This window comes from Lathyrus oleraceus, chromosome 4 (genome assembly GCF_024323335.1).
Source record: "Lathyrus oleraceus cultivar Zhongwan6 chromosome 4, CAAS_Psat_ZW6_1.0, whole genome shotgun sequence".
Classification (NCBI taxonomy): Eukaryota; Viridiplantae; Streptophyta; class Magnoliopsida; order Fabales; family Fabaceae; genus Lathyrus; species Lathyrus oleraceus.
This window is the reverse complement of record NC_066582.1, coordinates 269,012,980-269,035,635: the sequence shown is the minus strand read 5'-3', so window position 1 is coordinate 269,035,635 and position 22,656 is coordinate 269,012,980. Positions and strand designations below refer to the sequence as shown.

At 35.3% G+C, this 22,656-nt stretch overlaps 1 protein-coding gene across 1 annotated transcript; it reads left to right on the top strand.

Annotated features, from left to right (window-relative positions):
- The first annotated feature begins 306 nt into the window (after nucleotides 1–306).
- On the top strand, nucleotides 307–22,251 carry LOC127137013 (protein ENHANCED DISEASE RESISTANCE 2-like). Its single transcript, XM_051063511.1, has 12 exons — nucleotides 307–731; nucleotides 19,203–19,380; nucleotides 19,550–19,624; nucleotides 19,744–19,797; nucleotides 19,898–19,963; nucleotides 20,066–20,115; nucleotides 20,267–20,373; nucleotides 20,486–20,532; nucleotides 20,622–20,722; nucleotides 21,681–21,776; nucleotides 21,889–21,953; nucleotides 22,038–22,251. Exons 1-12 carry the CDS (start codon nucleotides 307–309, stop codon nucleotides 22,121–22,123), a joined length of 1,350 nt encoding a protein of 449 aa, XP_050919468.1. The 3' UTR covers nucleotides 22,124–22,251.
- The last annotated feature ends 405 nt before the right edge of the window (nucleotides 22,252–22,656 follow it).

Here is a 22,656-nt window from a genome sequence, read left to right as displayed (position 1 = left end):
CTTATATTAGTAAAATAATGATAAATTTCTAATTTGGCATGATCGGTTGGGTTATCCCCGTTATATAATGATGCGAAAAATAATTGAAAATTCATGCGGTCATCATTAATGAGTCGGGAAATTATTCAATAAGTTCTCATGCAGCTTTTGCTCGCAAGAGAAGTTGATAATTCGGCCATCACCAACAAAAACTAGAAATGAATCTATCGATTTTTTAGAGCATATATTTGGTGATATTTATGGGCCAATACACCCATCATGTGGACCATTTAGATATTTTATAATTTTAGTTGATGCATAAACTAGATGGTCACATGTTTGTTGTCAACTCGCAACCAGGCGTTTGCGAGATTGCTAGCTCAACTAATTCGAATAAAATCTCATTTTCCCGATTATCCTATGAAGAAAATACGTCTTGATAATGCTGCAAAATTTTCATCTCAAGCTTTTAATGAGTATTGCATGTCTATTGGAATTGACATTGAACACCCAGTAGCACATGTTCATACACAAAATGGACTTGCAGAATCATTTATTAAACGTATAAAATTAATTGCAAGACTACTTATTTTAAGATGCAAACTTCCAGTTTCTGCTTGGGGACATGCAATTTTGCATGCTGCAACATTGATTCGCATCTGGCCAACGAGTTACCACATCTCTTCCCCTTTACAATTAGTTTTTGGTAAAAAACCTAATATTTTCCATCTAAGAATTTTTGGATGTGCGGTGTACGTTCCAATTTTTCTACCACAATGCACTAAGATGGGTCATCAAGAAGTATGGGAATATATGTTGGATATGAATCTCCATCTATTGTAAAGTACATTGAACCAACGACAAGAGATTTATTCACTGCTCATTTTGTTGATTGTCATTTTGATGAATCAAATTTTCCAGCATTAGGGAGAGAGAATAAGAAGCTAGAAAAATAGAAAAGTTGGAATGAATTATCACTATCTCATCTTGATCCTCAATAAAACAATGTGAACTAGAAGTTCAAAAGATAATTCACATGCAAATCTTAGCAAATCAATTACCAAATGCATTCATTGATCCAAAAGGTGTGATTAAATCATATATACCCGGTGCAAATGCTCCAATAAAAATGGATATCCATGTTGGACAATCCAATGAGTCTCAACCACGCCTGAAGCATGGCAGACCAATCAGTTCCAAAGATAAAAATCCTCGAACAAGAAAGGGAGTTAAGAATAAGAGCCCGTTTGTTTTGGCTTTTTTTAAAAATGATTTTTATAGTGTTACATATTTTAGTGTAAAAAAAATTTACAAAGAAACTTTTCATAAAAGTTTCAAATGAAAATTTGGTTTGAATAGTTATTCTTAAAATGTTATTTTAGGTATTTCATCATTTTATCGAAACTTTTTTTGGATATCAAATTTTCAAAAAATCACTTAATTTTGAAGCTATTTCAAATAGCTTTTCATAAAAATCATTTTTAAGATACAACTTTTTGAAAAAATTGTGATTTTGACTATGTTTTGATCTTCAATAATGTATATTTATGTTATAGAATGAACAATTCAATCTTTTAATTTATAAAAAACAAATTTAGAAAAACTTATAATATTTTGAATAACATTTTTGTAGAATCCATTTTAAAAAGTACAAAGAAAAAATCCATTTTTTTAAAGCTAAAACAAACTGGCCCTAAAGATGGTCTAAGTGAGGATATAGAAAATCTAAAAGAATCTTCAGACATAATAAACATTTCATCTCTAGAAGAGATTGATCAGGTACCTGAAACTCATGAAAATAAAGAGATCTCAATAAATTATATCCAAAAGGGAATATAATGGAATCGACACGAAGTCGACATTGATGATATTTTTGCATACAATATAGCGCTAAATGAGACAAATGAAAAAGAGGATTAGGAACCAACGTCTATTAAAAATTGTAGACAAAGCGAGGATTCATCAAAATGGAAATATGCAATTGAAGAAAAATTAAACTCATTATACAAAACACTAATTTTTGGACATGTAGTCAGAACACCTCAAGGTGTGAATCCATTTGGATACAAGTGGGTTTTTCGTGCGAAAACAAAATGAAAATAATGAAATTGGGAGATACATATTCACCTGTAATGGATGCAAGCGCTTTTCGACATTTAATGAGCCTTGTGGCATATTATGGGCTTAATTTGCCCATGATAGATGTTGTAACAACTTATCTGTATGGTTCACTTGATAGTGAAATTTACATGAAACACATCGAAGGGTTCAATATACCATATACACATAATTCTGGATCTCAAGAAAGCTACTCCATAAAATTGAATAACTCTTTTTATGGGATGAAACAATCTGGACGCATGTGGTATAATCGTCTAAGTAAATATTTGCTTAGAGAGGAATATACAAATAACTCCATTTGTCCTTGTATTTTTTATAAAAAGATCAGGAAAAGAATTTATAATAATAGTTGTCTATGTGGATGACATAAATATTCTTGGAACTCCTGAAGAGCTTCCAAAAGCTATGAATTGTTTAAAGAAAGAGTTTGAGATGAAGGACCTAAGAATGACAAAATTATGTCGAGGTTTACAAGTTAAGCATTTGGACAAAGGAATATTTGTACATCAAGAAGGCTATATAGAAAAGTATTAAAACACTTCTATATGGACAAATTTCATCCGTTGTCTACTCCAATAGTTGTTAGATCATTAGATGTGGAGAAAGATTCTTTCAAACCTCGATAAAAGGATGAAGAATTTCTTGGTCCTGAAATACCATATCTTAGTGAAATTGGAGCACTAATGTACCTTGGTAATTATACACGTCATGATATATCATTTGTTGTCAATCTATTAGCAAGATACAATTCTTCACCTACACTAAGACATTGGAACATAGTCAAACATATATTCCGTTACCTTAGAGGTACAATAGACATGGGTTTGTTTTATACAAAAGTATACAGATTCGAATTAACAGGTTATGCATATGCAGGTTACTTGTCAAATCCTCATAATGGTAGATCACAAACATGTTATTTGTTTACATATGGTGGTACATCTATTTCATGGAGATCAGTGAAACAAACCATAGCAGCAACTTCATGTAATCATGCAAAATTTTAGCATTACATGAGGCAAGTTGAGAACGCATTTAATTGAGATCCTTAATTCAACACATACAAAATACTTGTGGTTTATCTTCTGAAAAATTAAATACAACAACCATATATGAAGATAATATTGCATGCATCGCTCAATTGAAAGATGGTTACATTAAAGGATACCGAACAAAGTAAATTTCTCCAAAGTTTTTTTCTCTCATGATCTTCAAAAGAGTGGTGATATAAACATCCAACAAATTCGTCCATGTGATAATCTTGCTTACATTTTCACAAAGTCACTCCCAAGTAGAACTTTTAATCAACTAGTACAAAAGATTGGTCTTCAACGTCGAAGAAATAATCGTTCATATGAGGGGGAGAAATGAATTTAAATTAAAAGGATATTGTGCTCTTTTTTCTTCACTAGATTTTTTTCCACTAGGTTTTTTCTAGTAAGGTTTTAACGAGGCATATCCAAAACAAACATCTAATAGGGAGTGTTATGAATAATGAATGATTTGTCTCCCAAATAACTTCATTCCTTATTTATAATAATTTGTATTTATGATGTCCTATAAATATGACCAATCTCATTGTATACATTACACAAATGAAATAAGAAAATGAATCATTCTCCTCTTTCTCTCTAAACATTTATCTTATTTCTTTTTATTTTATAACAGTTTTAATAATTTAGAATATTAAATATATGGTCAATATTTTGATATTTTAATTTATACTTATCATTTAAAATATTTAAAATACATATATGAAAATTTTGAGATTGTTTTATTTTATTATTTGTAATGCAATTTGATTTTGGAAAAAATAAATATTTCAATTAAAAAATATTAATTTCACTAAATCGATGGTGGCGGGGCGGGGATACTCAAACCCATTTAAGACGGGTTTGGATTTTAATTCTCCATTCTCATTAGAATCGGAGCGAAGAACGTGGATTGTTTGGAAATTTGGGTTTGAAGAGTTAAAAACCACCTTCGACCCGACCCATTGTCATGCCTAAGCAACCCCATTTTGAACTTGTAAGATTATCCGTTATGGTAGCATTAATTATTAACATTATTAGTTTTTAGGATACATCCATTTTTTTTTACTAAATTACAATATTAGTCTTCTTATTTTAGGCTATTCACGAAACCAATCCCCCTATTTTATTTTTAAACACTTTTAGTCATCGATTCCATTTTTGGTAAAAAAAATGGCTTATGTGTTATTTTTTTTAATAAGTGGCACAATTTGTGCGACTAACATTACCAACTATCATATCTCATTTTATATTTAATTTTCTTTTTTTAATATTTATTTATTTAACCTTGTTAAGAAATATGGTTTGACCTAACTCAACTATACAAAACTGGCTTGTAGGGTGACGATTGCCCCCACTTATAAGAACATGTTCAAGTCATATATTATCCAATGTGGGACTCTTAACACCCCCTCTCATTCCCAGGAGTAGACAACTGAAGTGTGGATGTAGGTGACCTGATAATGGAAACCTGATAGTAGGTGGCCTAACGAATCTTAAACGAGACTCTAATACCATGTTAAAATAAGAGAGAATGAGAGACATTTGAAAAAATCGTGTGTATAAAAAACACTATGGGGAATGTATTATATATAAAGAGATTTACAACTAATTACATGTTATAGTCGATGTGGGGCTTTCTATATGAAAACATTCTTAACAATGTACACAAATATCAACATTCCCCCTCAAGCTTGACCATATAAGTTAGATGCATCAGGCTTATCACATATATAATTAGTTTCGGGACTTTACAGAGATTTTATAAACACATCTGCCAATTTATTATTATAGTTGACAAAGCTTGTGATGATGTCACCTAATTCAGTCTCCTCTTTGAAAAAGTGATAGTCTATCTAAATATGTTTGTTCCTCTCATGGAAGAATGAATTTGAAGCAATGTGCAATGCAACTTGATGATCACAAATAAGTGTCATTTTTCTTGCTTCTTCAATTTAAAGTTCTTTAAGTAACTGCTTTAACCAAATGTGTTTAACCGTTGCCATTTTCATGGTCCTATACTATGCCTCAGAACATGATCTTGAACCTATATTTTGTTTCTTACTTTTCCAGGATATAAGGTTTCCTCCAACAATTACACAATACCTAGAGATGGATCGTCTATCAATGGGTGAACCTGCCCAATCAACATTGGAGTATCCAACTATCTGAGCATGCCATTTATCTTCATACACGAGACCTTTTCCTGGAGTACATTTGGTGTATATTAGAATCTGAATAACAACATCCATATGTTCTTAGCAAGGAGAATTTAAGAACTGGCTTACCACTATATCTGCAAAATAAATGTCTGTACGAGTGAACGTGAGATAATTCAACTTCCCAACCAATCTCTTATATCTTCCCGAGTCAGATAGAGGCCCCCCCCCTGATTAGGTAGGAGTTTGACACTTGGATCCATAGGAGTATCAAATGGTTTAGCGTCAACAAACATGTTTCTTCTAAAATATCCATAAATTTCCGTTGAGAAATTACCAAACCATCTTTAGATTAGGCTATCTCAATACCCAAAAAATAACGGAGTTTACCAAGGTCTTTAGTCTGAAATTGATTCGAGAGATGTTGTTTCAACTAGAGTATTCCCTGATGTGCCACTACCAGTTATGAAAATATAATCTACATACACAATAAGATAAATACACCATTGGTTTAAGTGACGATAAAACACAGAATGGTCAGGTTCACTACGGACCATACCAAACTTTTGTACTACAATGTTGAATTTTCCAAACCAATCTCTCGGAGATTGCTTAAGACCATAAAGAGACATGTGTAGCCTACAACCTATAGTCGAAGGCTCCCCCTGAGCAACAAACTCAAGTGCTTGCTGAAATCACAAAGTATCATTTGGTATCGTTTATGTGCTTTGAGTATAATTTATGTGTTTTAATGTTTTGGTCAATTCGACTATTGATTGATATAAGTAGGATTGCATTCGTAATTTAAATATCATATCATTTCATTTGTATGCTTGTACGCTTTTATCATTTAAATTTGATTGTAATTGCTTCAACTACTATTAATTTGTACCATTGAAAATCCTCTACATTTCATGAATTAAATTACTTCGTCCCATGTTTGTATTTCATTTTTGAGCCCATGAAAATTCACTTTTGTCATTTCCACAGGCGTAACTTGAATCCTCTACATTTCATGAATTAAATTCCTTCATCATCTCTTTTTTTCCATCATGTTTTTGTGCAATTTTGTTGTTGTCTTGGTATGAATTAGAGAGTGAGTTGACTAATCTTATTGTGATTGATCAAGCTCTTGATATCAATCAAGAACCAAGACCTATTCATCTAGAAACTTGAGAGAACCCATTGTATGTTATTCATTCACCAAAATTGAATTACTTGACTAACACCTTGTAATTTCAGTTGTTGGTTGAGATTATCTGGCACTATTCATCATCTTCATCCTTAGTCTTTTTTCCCTTTGATTGTGGACCTTCCTCTAAAGATTGAGTGTTGACGGAGACTAGTGGTACACTAGGATATCTAGTGTTTTTATGTGAAGCTGGTTGTTGTGTAACGGGTGAGGGTATCGTTTCTTGAATGCAATTTGCTATTGATTTGTTATCTATCAAGAATAGAGTTTATAATATACTCCAAGGAAGACTTTGGCAAGATCAAGTATCAATGGTATGTAAGGAAAATTTGGAAGTTTTCCTTCTTTGGTGGCGTTGAAGAAAGATTGCTCGCAGACAAATTTGGAAGTTGTCCAATATACGCTAAGTTAATGGAAATCTCTTAGAAAAGAAATCGGTGGGATCAGGGGGGATCACCACACACAAATACTTGGATCAAGTTATTATGGATATCGAGGTTATTAGATAAGGATCTTGAGGGATTTTGTTTTTGTTAGCAGTTTAGTGCCTGCATCAATATGGGGAATTATCGTGTGATAGTTTGTTGTAATCAAAATATTGTAATCAAACTTATCAAAATAGTGGAATACCTTCATTAGGTTCCGATGGAATCATTCATTAAAGAGTGCAGTAGGAAAATTAAGGATGAACACCGAGGTACTATATATCTCTGTGGATCTTTTCCTTTTCCATTTTCTATTTTATTTTGCAAGCATCCATTCATATTTACTATTGAATTATTGTTTAATTCCATTGATTGTATGCCATATAGGTTAAACCGTGCTTATAGTGATTTAATGTATAAGCTTAGGTTTGTTGTGTATCAATCTTATGGAATCATCATGAAGCCAATTATGTTTTGTTAAGAACATCTAAGTAAAGTGTTTTTAAATCTCTTTGTCTAAAGCGAATTTGATTGTCTTGTAAGCGACTTGCACTAGAAACAATCAACCTCATGGTAACCTCGCGCATTATTTCATGTGGCTTGATTCATTGAGATGCTTCCAAGCTCTCTTATTTTTGTGTTTTGCTTCTGTGCTTTTTAAAATCTATGATTTCGCTTATGGGACCTAAAATGTTTTTGAAATTGTCTTAAGGGGAAATGGTATATTCAACCCCCCTCTAGACCTCTTTATATCCATATTGTCACCCAATAGTTGCTTCATATATACTTCCTCTTCAAGATCACCATGTAAAAATGAATTTTTGATGTCAAGTTGATGAAGAGGCCAATGTTGAATGGTTGCAATGGCAAGAAGAAGTCTAGTTGGTTCCATCTTAGCTACAGGCAAGAAATTATCATTATAATCCAACCCAAATATCTGAGTGTATCCTTTGGCTACCAAGCGAGCTTTAAATCAATCAATCTTACCATATTGACCAACCTTCACTGTACAAAGCCAGTGAAAACCTACCAAAGATTTCCCATGGGGAAGAGGAACCAATTCCCAGGTACCACTTCTTTGAACAACACACATCTCATCAATCATTTCTTTCCTCCCTCCAAGATGAGATAATGCTTCACCTGGAACTTTAGGAATAGAAACGGAAGACAAAGAAGACAGGCAAGTATAATTCAAAGGGGAAATATGATGATAATGTAAATCAATATAATATTGAGAAGATTTTGTGTTTGACGTATACCTTTTCGAAAGTTAATCGAATGATCAAACTCAGGTTGCAGGATCATATTTGGTGATGGTGGGGGCGTCGGAGGAGATTTCTCAATGACCTCAGAGACAAGTACAACCCCAGGGACACGTATAACCTCAAGGACAGGTACAACAAACTTTGGGTGATGATACTGATATGTTTGAAGTGGTCGAGAAATGAGGGGGGGATCAACCGTAGGAATATCTAGTGGGTCAGGATCTATAGACTGATGGGTAACAATGGTAGACATGACATTAATAACTTCCGGAAAGGTGTGGGAGTACTTTCCTGAATGGGTTCTAGAGTTAAATGGCTGAAGTTGAAATATGGAATAGACACAAAGAAGGTAACATCGACCGATATGAGGTATCATTATAGAGTAGGTGAATAACAACGATAACCTTTTTGGGATTGATGACAACAAAAAAAGACACACTTGAGTGATCGAGATGATAGTTTATCAAGTCCAAAAGAGAGATTGTGAATAAAACATGTAGACCTTAAGACACAAGGAGTAATTGGATGAAATGGGGAATGGGGAAAAAGAATTGAGTGAGGTATTTTATCGTTAAGGACAGATAAGGGCATGTGGTTTATAAGGTAGCATGTCATTAAAATAATATCCCCCCAGAACTGGAGCAAAATGTTACCATTGAGAAGTAGGGTCCGAGTGGTTTCTACGAGATGCATATTTTTGCGTTTGACTATCTTGATTTATTGAGGTGTATGAAGGCAAGATGTTTGGTGGAGTACACCATTGCTGGACATAAAAGTTTGAAATTGTTGGGATAAGTATTCACAAGTATTATCACTTCTTAAGGTACGAGTAGACACACCAAACTATGTTTTTATTTCTTTATAAAATTGTTCGAAAATAGAAAACAATTTAGATCTATTTTTCATTAAAAATAACCATGTGCAACGTGAAAAATCATCAATAAAGGTGACAAAATACATAGATTCAAGAGTAGAGACAATACGTGAGGGACCCCAAACATCAAAGTGAACTAAAGCAAAAGGGAACAAAACTTATTTATTGAATCGATTAGGAAATTGACTATGAGTGTGTTTCCCTAATTGACACGAGTCACAATGTAAATTAGTTACCTTTGATAAACTTGACACCAACTTCTATAGTTTGGGAAGACCGGGATGACCTTACTGAGCATGGATAGTGAGTGGATAATCTTTGGATGAGTATGTCTTAGATGACACTGAGATGTAATAAAGGCCTTGAGACTCACATCCAACACCAATCGTCCAACCCGAACTCCGATCTTGCAGGGTAACATTAATGTTAGTGAATGTGATAATGCAATCAAGAGAATGAGTTAAACTACTGATTGAGTAGGAGTATCTTTCTCAACATAAAACCCTCAATCTTAACCCGGGGCAGGGTAGTCGTCAGTTAGTTGGACTAGGCATTTAAACTTCAAAAAGAGGAGTGTCCTATTTGAGGATCAACCATACCATATCCCTCACGAGAGGTCGGAAATCACAAATCTGTAACGGTTGTCCCTTACCAACAGAGACACGAGGCAGTCAACCCCTTTAAATCAAGCGAACAAATGTCACACGATTTGTTCCATCAAAAAATCAGGAAATCAAAAAGAAAAAGAAAGAAAGTCCGCTAAGTCGAAAACTTGAAAACAAGTGACTTAGGAAAAAATTAGGGCATCCATATGGATTGCAAATCTGAATCAATCTAGCAAAAGTAGGGAATTAAAAAAACGAGGAAGCAGAAAGAAGAGCCAAGAGAAAATCCTCAGCAAGAACAAATTTGTGTGGCCACAAACCAAACATGGGGAGGGTGAATGTAACTCCGAAAACCTTATAGGTTCCCTCTACCACTCCAAATACCTTTTGGAATAAGAATGCTTGTATCGAACTAGATGAACGTAGGACTAGAGAATATCAAGGAGAATGGGTGGGTTGGAATAGGTTTCGAGCCATAAATCCTTTTTTCTCAAACTGTGAACTAGACCATGTTACAACCTTCAAAATACCTAATTGAAGCGGGGTTTATTTCGAAAGCGTACTACATTCAGTAAATTATGTTAAACTGACTCCTAAATGATTTGCTTATCATTTGTGTTGGTATCGATATGGGACTCTCATTAGTCATTCATTCACTATATGTCATAATTCCAATGAACATAATTGAGTTTCAAAACTAGCATGAACATAAAATTAGATTTATTATTCTGAAATGAACAACTCTTACTTGTGAGTAAGCTTTTGACATCAAACAAGTTTCTACAGTTAACATGAATGAAGGAGCTTGATTATACCAAAAGTGAAGAATACCTAAGACTTTTTTTTAGCAGGGGCAAGCCACTTCGATTGGTCACATCAAAGTGCAAAATGCCTGAGAGTTCCATTGAGCAAGGGCAAGCCACTTCAGTTGATCACATCGAAAAGAAGAATGTTTGAAGACTCCATTGAGCAGAAAGACAAGTCACTTTAAGATTCAGTCAATTTGGGGCAGTCACGTAGAGAAACCTCTACAAGATTCAGTCTATCTTAAGTAATCACGTCGAGAAATCTCTTCAAGATTCAGTTAATCTGGGGAAGTCACGTCGAGATATCTCTACATGATTCAGTCTATCTGAGGTGGTCACGTCGAGATTCGACAAATCTCTCTGAAGATCAGTTAGTCAAGGGCATTCCCTCAAAGGTCATCTAGTCAGAGGAAAAGTCACTTCAAGGCTCGTACTGGGGCAGGCCATCCCACGAGCATAAGAAGTCAATCTCTCTAAGACGGTTAATCAGAGGTGTATAGTTCCAAGACATTGGGGCAAGTCAGATCGAGATAATCTATGACAAAATTTCTTCATTACTTGTGACTGAGGAAATCCATGCAGATACCCAATAGACTAGGGCAAGACTTTTCAAAGAGAGGAATTTCCTTTCCATGCTTTCAAAATCTTCTCAAATCAAGCATGGGGCATCAAAAGATCCAGCTTAAGTTCACTCTCCAGCAGTATAAGGACGTCGGGAAGTCATGTTAGACACATTCCTTAACCTTTCAACAGGAAGCCTTGTCACCAAGCGAATCTCTCTCAGTGTTCATACCACACCATATCCAAAACTAGGGCATCCATAGACCCTCAGGCCAATTGCATAAACTTGTCATGCATAATTCATATCATTCCATCCATGCACATCATCCAGCATAGCATGAAGTTATCTAACAAGAAAGAAGCAAGCCCAAAAATGTCTTGGCACATTCTCGAGCCCAATTATGTTGGCACCTTTCCAAAGCCCATTCCCACTGGCATTGTAAAAATAAATCAATTTTGTTTGGATCCTTGTAAAATTCCTAGTTGGCATCCCCGACAGGATCTTTCAGTCATTCCTCTTTACTTGCTCTTCGTAAGCCCCTTGCCTTCTGCATGGAGAAGATTTCATTGAGATAACTTTCTTTCTTGAGTTTATTTTGGTGCTTTGTGCATGGAATCACGTTTCCCCCTCGTTGCTTTTTGCACGAGAATTGCTTGTCTCTGTCAAGACTTTGCCTTTTGATTTGTTTTGAAATACCCAATATAGGTTTGGTGAATCCCGGGAAGGGTAGCCATGTTTCGAAAACTTCATCCCCTCCGTTGTGCCTGTGGGACACCTTGAGGTTTTCGTGCTTACAGCAAAATGCCCAATTGACATAGCCTTCCAAAGCCCAGTTCCTTCCTAGAAACCTCTTTCAAAGTCCAGTTCTTGTCTAGAAAACCTCTTTCAAAGCTCAGCTCCTGTCTAGAAAACCTATTTCAAAATCCAACTCATGTCTGACAAACCTTTTTCAAAGCCTAGTCCTTGTCTGGAAAACCTCCTTTCAATCCCAATTTCGTTGGCACCCCCTTCTTCAAAGCCCAACTCGTTTGGCATCCCTCAATTCCAAGAAGCCTGTTAGATATATCGTTAGTGTCTATCACTCTTTTTTTAATACTCGTATGTACTGATATCCCTTCGCTCGATAATGTCTATCATTTTTTTTCAATACTCGTCAATATTGATATCCCTTTTCTCCAACACTCGTATGATATCACTTTTTTCAATACCCGTCAATATTGATAACTCACTTATGTCTATCTTTTTTCAATACTCATTCGTATTGGTCACCAATCTTAGAGTTGATATTTGCTTCCACTTTATCCCGACCCCATAGTTGATGACAATTGTCGTATCTCCAACCTCAAAGTTGATACATATTTTGCTATCCATTACCTGAGAGTTGATGTCAGTTCTTACTCCAACCTCAGAGTTGTTGACAATATTTTTATACCCAACCTCGGAGTTGATGTCCATCTTTCCCCAACCTCAGAGTTAACAATAATCATATATACCTAGCCTCAGAGTTGTTGCCACTTTCTTACTTCCAGCCTCAGAGTTGTTGTCCATTTCTTATTTCCAGCCCTAAAGTTATTGCACCTTCCTTATTTCCGACCTCATAGTTGTTATCCCTATTCTTATTTCTGACCTCAGAGTTATTGTATGTTTCTCATTCCCAACCCCAAAGTTATTGTCCCTCTCTTATTCTCAACCTCACTGTTGATGTCTATCGGCCTTATGTCCAGCCTTAGAGTTGATGTCTATCGATCTCATGTCTAACCTTAGGGTCGTTATATCTTACCTTCAACCTTATAGTTAATATCATTATGCATATCCAACCTTCGAGTTGATGCTTATCTTTTCAATCCCAACCTCAGGGTTGATAATCTGTTTTTCCCAGCCTCGGAGTTGTTGTTTCTTATTCCTGCTTCCAACCTCAGAGTTGATGTCATCATTTTTTCCCAACCTCAGAGTTGATGTTTACTATTTTACTTCCAACCTTAGAATTGATGTCCAGCCATAGAGTTAAGTGTCTACTTTTTTCCAACTTTAGATTTGGTGTATTTTTTCTTATCCCCTAGCCCCAGAGTTGATTTCTATCAAACCTCAGAGTTGACGCCTAACATTTTATTCCTGACCTCAGAGTTGACGTTTATCCTGTTATACCCAACCTCAGAGTTGATATTGTCTCACCCCCAACCTCAGAGTTGATATTTACTTTTCATCCCAACCTCAGAGTTAATGCCCACATTTTCAATCTCAACCTTAGAGTTGATGTCTATCTAGCTTACCCCCAACCTCAGAGTTGACACCGACCATTTGTGTCTCCAACCTCAAAGTTGATGCCTACCTTTTCTGTACCCAACCTCAGGTTCGATCTTTATCTTCTATATGTCCAACCTCGGAGTTGATGCATATCCTTTTTTCTAGCCTCAGAGTTGATGCTTTTCTTCTTTGCCTCAGCCTCAGAGTTGATGTTTATCCTTTTTGCCCTAGCCTCAGAGTTGTTGTCTATATTTCCTTGCCCCAACCTCAGAGTTGACGCGTGTTCTGTATCCAACCTCAGATTTGATACCTATATGTTACTATCAACCTCAAAGTTGATAATTCGTTTTACCTCCAGCCTCAGAGTTGTCGTTTACCCCTTTTGCTATCACCATCCTCAAAGTTGCCATCTATCCTTTTTCTATCTTCAGCCTCAGAGTTGTCATTTATCCCTTTCGTATTTATACCCTCCGAGTTTATATATATCTTGGTGTCCCCAACCTTGAAGTTGACGTTTACTTCTTACCCCAACTTCAGAGTTGTTGTTTGTCAATCTCAGCCTCAGAGTTGATGTCTATCACTTTATCCCTAACCCCAAAGTTGATGTACTACCTATCCCGTTGTGTCAGACTTCAGAGTTGATACCGATCACTTGTGCTTCAGCCTCAGAGTTGATGTCTACCTTTTCTAACCATTACATTAATGCATTCCCAGCGGGCAATTTTTTTTGGATATTCTGGTATTTAATCCTCTCCTACCTTGAATGCCTGAAAGCCATTGTCATTCGTACATTCAGGTTCAAGATGATTAAATAGGGGCAATTGTCATACCCCAAAATTTGCCATACCTTTTTCTATTTTTATTTGGCTTACGTTAAAATCATATGCATACATGGTTCTCAATTGATTTAATTGGGTCATGCATTTAACATACCATTCATCATATTTTGCATAACACAATCATTAGGTCAAAATTCATTAATAGCGGATGTAATCGGTTTAATCGGATTTTCGAGACAAGTATTATTTGGTAATTATTCTGGTTTGTCTCTCGTATCACTGGTGGTGTGGAACATCTCTTTATTTGAGATTCATGGTTGTTAGAGGGAGTGATATATTTGTTATTTGATTCGATTGCTTGAGTTTAAGGAAGAAACCCAAAGTTGGAAATTCAAAGAATACTTCATTCATTCATGGAAATTCATGGTACAATGCTTATTACTTAAGATATAAGTTGAAAAAATGGATTACAAGGAAAGAGGCATCAACTTGGTAAAGTTGACTTTTTGGTCAATTGTTGACTTTTTTTGTCAACTGTTGATTTTCGGTCAACTTTTGATCACTGACTCGAGTTTGACCCCTAAATTTTCCTAGACCTACCCTATAATCATTTAATCAAAAGAATCATCATTTTTCATCAATAATCAAGAATTTCATGGTTATGTTAGATGTTACATGATGAAAGTTTCCAACAATTTTTCCTTCCATGAAACTTCATCCCCATGACTTTATCTTCACTTTTCGATGTCTCCTCGAGCCCATTCTTCCACCCCAATTCTCAATTTGCTGCAAAGAAGAAGATACACCAAATTGATCATAAATATCATGGATTGAAATCATCAAAAATTCATGAGGAAAATTCTGCACTTGGAAAATTCTGCACTTAGAAAATTATGTTTTCATCTTCCATGAAGCCTCATTCTCATGGCTTTATCTTCACTTTCTGATGCCGCCTCGAGCCATTATTCCACCATAATGCTCACTTTATTGCAAAGAAGAAGATACAACAAATTGATCATCAATATCATGGATTGAAATCATCCAAAATTCATCAAAAAGTCATGAGAAAAATTATGGACTTAGAAAAATTATGCACTTGGAAAATTTTGCATTATGACAATTGATTTTTCAATATTTTCCAACTTTGTTTCAAGCCATATTGTCGCATCTCGAAAAATACGATTCCTCGCGATGGTCGCGGAAAAAATTTATGTTCGAACAGAGTCGCCGCCGAACTTTATTTATCCGAATGAAGGAATAGGAAAATATCGATAAAACCTTTAAAAAATGGAATAATGGTCGTCGCAACCATATTCGGGTTCGGGAGTCGATTACGCAAGGGGAAGGTATTAGCATCCCTCACGTCCGTTGTACTCAATGGGAACCTCTCAATTCTAATTTGCGATTTGAGTGTTAATTTATGTTTGTTTGTTATCTTTAGGTTATAAAATATATTGAAAATAGAAATGGATGAGAACCTCAGAAAGGGAAAAGGGGAGGTTTTTTATTAGTGTGCTCGCCAAGATCTCGCAATCTCGTGCCTACGTATCCTTATGGTGCAATAAGGAAGTCAGAGCATTCGTAGTTCGGAGAACTACGATTGGTTGGTGTCTTTTATCGAACAGCTGTTTAGATCGCGTTCTAAAGGCTAAACATTGGCTTGTCTACTCTCGGAGGAGGCTTAAGCATTAGTTTGTTGTGCGCATCAGAAAGGATTAAATAGTGTTCTTTTTTAAAAGAGTTTTTATCACACAAGGGTGACAAATTGGATTAATATGTTTGACGTTTTGTTTGGTTGAGATGTGTTTTGTTGGATGACGATTACTCGGATAATCGAGTAAGACAACTCGTATCCTAATAATCGGGAAAAGGAATAGAAGACTCTAGACCGCTTTCTATTTCATCTGAGTATTTATGAAAATAAGGTTGTATATGGTTGACGTATTTTAGAATGAACGACAAGCACTTGAATGACTGAGTAAAATAACTCATATCCAAGCATTTGAGAAGAGGAGTTGAAAGCTCAAAACCATCTTTTTTTTCGTATAGTTCGTTAAGAAAATGATTTGATTAAGTTGTATGTTTATGGAGAAAATGACAATTATTCAACTGACCGAGTAAGAGAACTCGTATTCAACCAATTGAGGAGAGAAGTTGAAAACTCAAAGTCAACTCCCTTTTCATTTAGCTTAATGTGAAAATAATTTGATTTAATTGGGGTTTGGAAGTTTATAGAGGAACGACAATTATTTGACTAACCAAGTAAGAGAACTTGTATTCAAATAGTCGTGGAGAAAAAATTGAAGACTCAAAGTTATCTCCCTTTTGGTTTCTTATTATGAAAGGATTTGATTTATTTGTTCTCAAGTGGATTAGAAATGATGATTATTCGACTAACTGAGTAAAAGCATTCGTATTCAAATAGTCGAGGAGAGGAGTTGAAAACTCAAAACCATCTCCTTTTTCATTCCTAAATGAAATAGTATTTAATTGGGATTAAGTATTTTAATAAAGAATACTCGATGTTGGATCGAGGTTTCGAATTTATATTTTATGAATGAATTGAATTTATTTAGTGAGCAGTTCATCTAATCGATTAATTAAAATCGAATAGGTCTCATTGTAAGAAATCCCAAGAGTAAGCCATGTGAGGTTGATGGTGATGCTTTAAAAGCGGTCGACTTACAAAGGTGTTTGAAAATGGGCTCGACTCTGAATCGAGAAATATGTGATTTATTTTTAAATAATTTAATATAGCAATTAGAGTGATTATGGGATAAGGGTCAATATGAAAATATAACTCAAATCACGGTTCAAACGAACGTAGGAATTGCACAAGTGAATTTAATCAAGCATATTTAAGATAACATCTCAAACAAATTCTACAAATTGAAGCAATGATTAATTTTAAATTTATAAGTAAAGCATTTAAAATAAAAGTTGAGTAAATAAAATAAAATATTATTATTTTTTATAGCAATAATATTCTAATATGTATTTTATATGTATATATAAGATATGAAATAAAATAAATAAATGAATAAGCAAAAAATAAAAAGGAAAATGGGCTTAAAGTGAGAAGCCCAAATTTGGGCGCACTACTGAATAATGTGGGGGGGTTTTATTGGCAAAAAAATGTCTTTGGGCCCAATTCGGAGGCCCAAAATCAAAGGGAGAGACGCTGAGCCCGGTCAACTTTGTTGACTTCCAACAAATGCTATTGACCGTCAGATCCATAGATCTGACTTGGTCAAGCGAAAGGGTGAAATATGATGGCAATGCACGGTAAGGAACTGTGGGGGAGTCCATACTGGATTGCCTGGTTGACCAAGGTCAACCCAGGCATGGCCTTCTAGGAGGAAGCCACTTGGCGCACATGCGCCCACTCCCAACGACCATTTAAAAATGGAAATGGAAGAGAAATAATCCATTTGCTCATTTTCTTTCTCTCTCTTCACTCAAAACCTCCTCTCACGCTCTGCAATCTCCGTCCCACGCCACGACCAACACCTACCGGAGAAGACGGTGGCGGCCGGCCAACCGTGGCGGCGCCGCCTTCTTCTCCGGCAACCCCCACTCCAAAACCTAAATTTCCAAACACAAACCCCACCTATTTTCGGTCGGAGAATCCAAATCTGGCCTCCCTTTCCCCTAAATCCGCCTTGTCACACCCCAATTTTGACCCTGAATCGCTGATTCAATACATTCATCATAGCTATTGCATGTCTACATAGCATACCATGCATTCCATACCCCATAGTGCCTAAAATATCAGTCGAAATAATTTTGAGATTTACAGACAAACTGGTTGAATCAATTATCAAATGTGTGTCAAAACAGCGGGCGAAAAATTTTCAAGATAGATCTTGCAGACGTCAATTTTATTAATCTACGGATCACGTAGTTTAACCTGGCGTGCTCGTTTTAATTTTCGACTACTTTTTCAGTTGCATTTCGGTTAGTCTGAGCCTTTTAATCGGCCAAAATTTATTTCAAAATTGGTTCAAACTTTGTATATTTCCGAGAAGTTTATTTTGTACTGATCATTTTGGTGCATTCAGTTTTCTTTTTCTAACATTTTTGCACTTGATTTTTTTAAATTTATTTTAATCCTTTTTATGTTTTTTTTCCAAAATATAAAAAATATTAAATAGAAGTAAATAAGCACTCTTTTTTATCCACTGAAAATATATATACTGTTTTTTTATTTACTATTAATTTATTTCTTTAGTTTTATTACTGTTATATTTTACTATTAACATGTCACTTTATTTTAATATTAATTAGTAATTAGTAATGTTATGTCTTTGTATTATTACCTTATCATTTTTTAAGTAAAATTTTAATAATAAGAAAAGAAAGGGTAAATTGGATTTTTAGCAAAACCTAAGGTTACAGTATAAAAGAGAATGTTGTGCAAAGAAATGAAACGGATCCATAACATACACAGCCGCCACTCCCATTGTCTCTCTTTCTCGTGGACAGATCATACACCACCTTCAATACTCACATCACTGATCACACTTGTAAAAACCACTTCATTACAACCTCATCCTGCTAGCTATTTTTCTCCAACCTTTCTTCACACCTTCATGTTCATAAGAAACTCACAAACAAAAACCTTCACAACTCCACATTCTTCTTCCATATAAGAACCATAAATATTCACTCTTCTCCTTCACTATACACAAACATAACACACTCCCTTACCTCATAATAAATCTCTTATTCAGTCTTATCTCTTTTTTTTTACTTTAATATTATGTATTTTAATTTGTTCACTACGCCAAAAATGACTTTTAACAGCGCGTCTTAGACAGCGCTTTTAAAAGAAAGCGCTGTCTAAGGTTAAAATTAAAATAAAACACGGAAAATGTTCCAAAAAAATAATGAAAGCGCTTTTAAATATAGACCTTAGTCAGCGCTTTTGATAAAGCGCTGTCTAAAGTCTTTAAATTAAAAAAAAAATAAAACCAAAAGCGCTGTCTAAGGGGGGGTTTAGAAAGCGCTTTCGAAAAGCGTTGTCTAAGGCATACCTTAGAAAGCGCTTTCCACAAAAGCGCTGTCTAAGGTCTAATTAAAATAAAATTTCAGACTCCATTTCAATTTTCGTTCTCTGTTCTTTTGTTTTCCCTCCTGCGAACGTTGAAACCCTATCAGCGAAAACCATAACAGCGAACACGAATACACTTCCATTTTTCGGTTTCAATCATTGGAAGGATGGTTATACCTTATACGCTGTAACCGTTTTGGACTTCAGTTTTCGCGTAAGCGTTACTTCGTTCTCGATCATCACCTTCTTCGTAGCTTCAAATCCGTTCCCAATTCCGACGATCAGGTTCATCGCTTTTTTTTTTCAATTTCTTTTCGCCGATTATTTTATCAATTGAATCGGTTCGGTTGATAACGAAGTTAGAAATGTTACTGTATTGAGTTTGTTAGATTAGATTCTGTGAAACTGAAACTGAAACTGAAACGGAAACGGAAACGGAAACTTTCTTTTTCAGGATCCTGTTAGAAGTGCTATTATGGATTCGTGTATTCGTGTAATGGATAATGGAAGGGAGAGTATTAACAGAAAAGTATATGCTTACTTTAATCTTTCATTTTTTTCATTTTTGTTTTTTATAATAATTATTATTGGTTTTTGTGTTCAAATGGTTGCAGGCTTAATGTTTGTTTATCTGCGTGAATTTTTTAGGTGTTTTTCATTTTCACACTATATAACACTTCGAATCATAATGATCGATTAAAGGTGAGGTGACTATTAGAGTATTAGGTTTACATTGAAATATAGGTTGTTGTTAATTTGAAATTATGTTTCAATTTGGAATTACAAAACATGAGTGTTGTAGTTAGGAGCGAGCCGTCCTGAAGAAGCAGCGAGATGGATTCAATGCTTTCATGAAGCGTCTTTGAAGGTATATATGTTTATATAGTTTATGCATGAGCTGAGGCTTTTTTTTAGCTTGTGGTGGAACTGTTTGAATGATGGATGAAGCTATTGTTGTTAATATGTGCAGGGTGCCCCAGAAGATATAGGATGTTCCAAGAGGAAATGGCAGTCTTATAGGTATTTTTTATCTTTCCTTTAAATGATTTTTACTGCAACAAAAAGTTTTATGTTGACTGAGTTAATAAGCATTTGAAGCTGTCTTGAGCTATATTTTTTTGTTGTATTTGTTGCATGATCTTTTGTTTCTTTTTTGGTGCGATGCTTACAGCTTAAGTGGATCTTCCAGTAGAAATCACCAAAATTCTATAGACTGGACACTCTCTTCTTCTGATGTTATTGCCCCATCACCTTGGACAATCTTTGGCTGCCAAAATGGTAAAAAATTATTTCACAATTGCTGTTTTTTTATTCAAAAATAGTTTTTGTAAGTTCACATGATCAAAACCTAGCTAACACTTGCACTAATGTTTTTATGGGTGTAACGAAGGTTTACGACTATTCAAGGAAGCAAAAGATAGGGATTCTGGTGGGAAGGTTGGCAAAGTTTCTTTTCAGTAAAAGGTTGTTTATATTTAATTTAAAATGGAAACGACTAATTCTTGAATACCCTGTCCAATCTCCAGAAACGAGATGATCATCCCGCAATAATGGCTGTTGGTGTGGTAGATGGAACTTCAGAAGCCATTTTCCAGACTCTTATGGCACTTGGTCCTTCAAGATCCGAGTAAGTCCATTAACTGGATGTAGTCTTGCTCAATGGCACTGCTAGATTAACAAGCAAATGTTATTTTATGTCTTGGGATAATTTCATTTCTTTTATTATTGACGCGGGCTTTTAGTGTGTTATGTTACGGGGGGAGTTGGCTTTGCATATTGTAACTTTTTCTAACAGCAAATGTTAGTACGGAAGTTGAACCTCTGCCCTCCTTTTCACTCCAAGTCCAATGCTTTTGTCCATTCCCTGAAACCAACCCATCCATCTTATAACCCCTTGAGATGGTCAGAGTTACAATGTCACCGTATATTATATCTATGCAATTTTACTATATTATTTTTTTATGGGTAAATGATTATATTCCTGTACAAGAGATTGTTGGAAGTGTAAGAGCAAAACAAACTAAACCAAAGCTCTGAAGAAATGAAAATAATCCGAATAAACCTTACAGTCTTCTTATGCTCTATCTTGGAAAGCCATTGGCAAACGGTGTCCTTGCATTCCATCTAAGAACACCATTAGCCCATCATCATTTGCATAAATAAAAGGACAGCATAATCGAACATCACCCAAGTTCCCTTCTCAGTTTAGTCCCCCCAAAATCTGCCGAATGATATGTCTAATAAAAAAGCTCTGGATTATATTAACAAGTCTACCATCAACCAAAACCAACATCAAGATCCTGTGGAACTTTTAACTGGACATTGATAAATGATCTTTTACTTTATGGTCAACAATCTTGCCCATAAACCAAGGTAAACATGAGTGCTTTGTTTGAAATAATAATGTGTAGGAATCTGGTATGTATACTTTTACATTTAACATTTCAATTAACTGCAAAGAGAAAGTTTAGTCATATATAGGTTATGTTATAGCAATGGATAGGTAAGCAGAACAATCATGCTGAAATTCTATAAACCATGGTTTTCAAGTGTTTTTTGCCTTGTTACAAACTCTTGGTTTGCAGATGGGATTTCTGTTTTTCCAAGGGGAGTGTAGTTGAGCACCTAGATGGTCACACCGACATTATTCACAAGCAGCTATATAGTGATTGGTTGCCTTGGTAAGACCCAATCCTTTAATGCTTATCATGTACCACCTAGTGTTTTGAGGTAGTACCTACTGGTATTTTTCTGGTAATAATTTTATTAGTTTCATATCATATTTTTTTACAGGGGAATGAAAGGAAGAGATCTGTTGCTGCGGCGTTATTGGAGGAGAGAAGATGATGGAACCTATGGTAGCAACAAATTGTAGAACAATGCATTTGTAAATACACTCTTATTCTGAATGGAAGTAACTAATTTGGTTTTCCTTGACACAGTTATTCTTTACCATTCCGTGTTTCACAAAAAGTGTCCTCACCAGAAAGGCTATGTCCGTGCCTGCCTTAAAAGTAATGTATGCTGAAACTGTAGAAATAGTAAACATTTTTATTTCCTTCTATTAGCTGGTCTCATACTACCTAGAAAATAAATTTAATACTATTGCAATCATGATGTTGCTGCTTTCATTCATTTTCATTCTGAACTTTAAGATTAGTTTGCCAATTCTTGAATCATTTTCCTTCACTTAATCGCTATTGTCATCATATTATCCAATTTATCTATATTTCAGGATTTCCAAATTATGTATTTGACATATATAAAATGTGATAATTGTCTGTCAAAATCTGGTTGAAAACAGGTAGAAATTCTGGTTTATAAACCTGGAAAAAATGTGGTTTAAAACAAAAGCTTCAAAAAATTTCGTATACCTTAGACAGCGCTTTTGTAAAAAGCGCTGTCTAAGGGGGGGATTAGAAAGCGCTTTAGGCAAAAGCGCTGTCTAAGGGGGGGGGGGGGGGGGGGGGGGGGGGGGGGGGGGGGGGGGGGGGGGGGGGGGGGGGGGGGGGGGGGGGGGGGGGGGGGGGGGGGGGGGGGGGGGGGGGGGGGGGGGGGGGG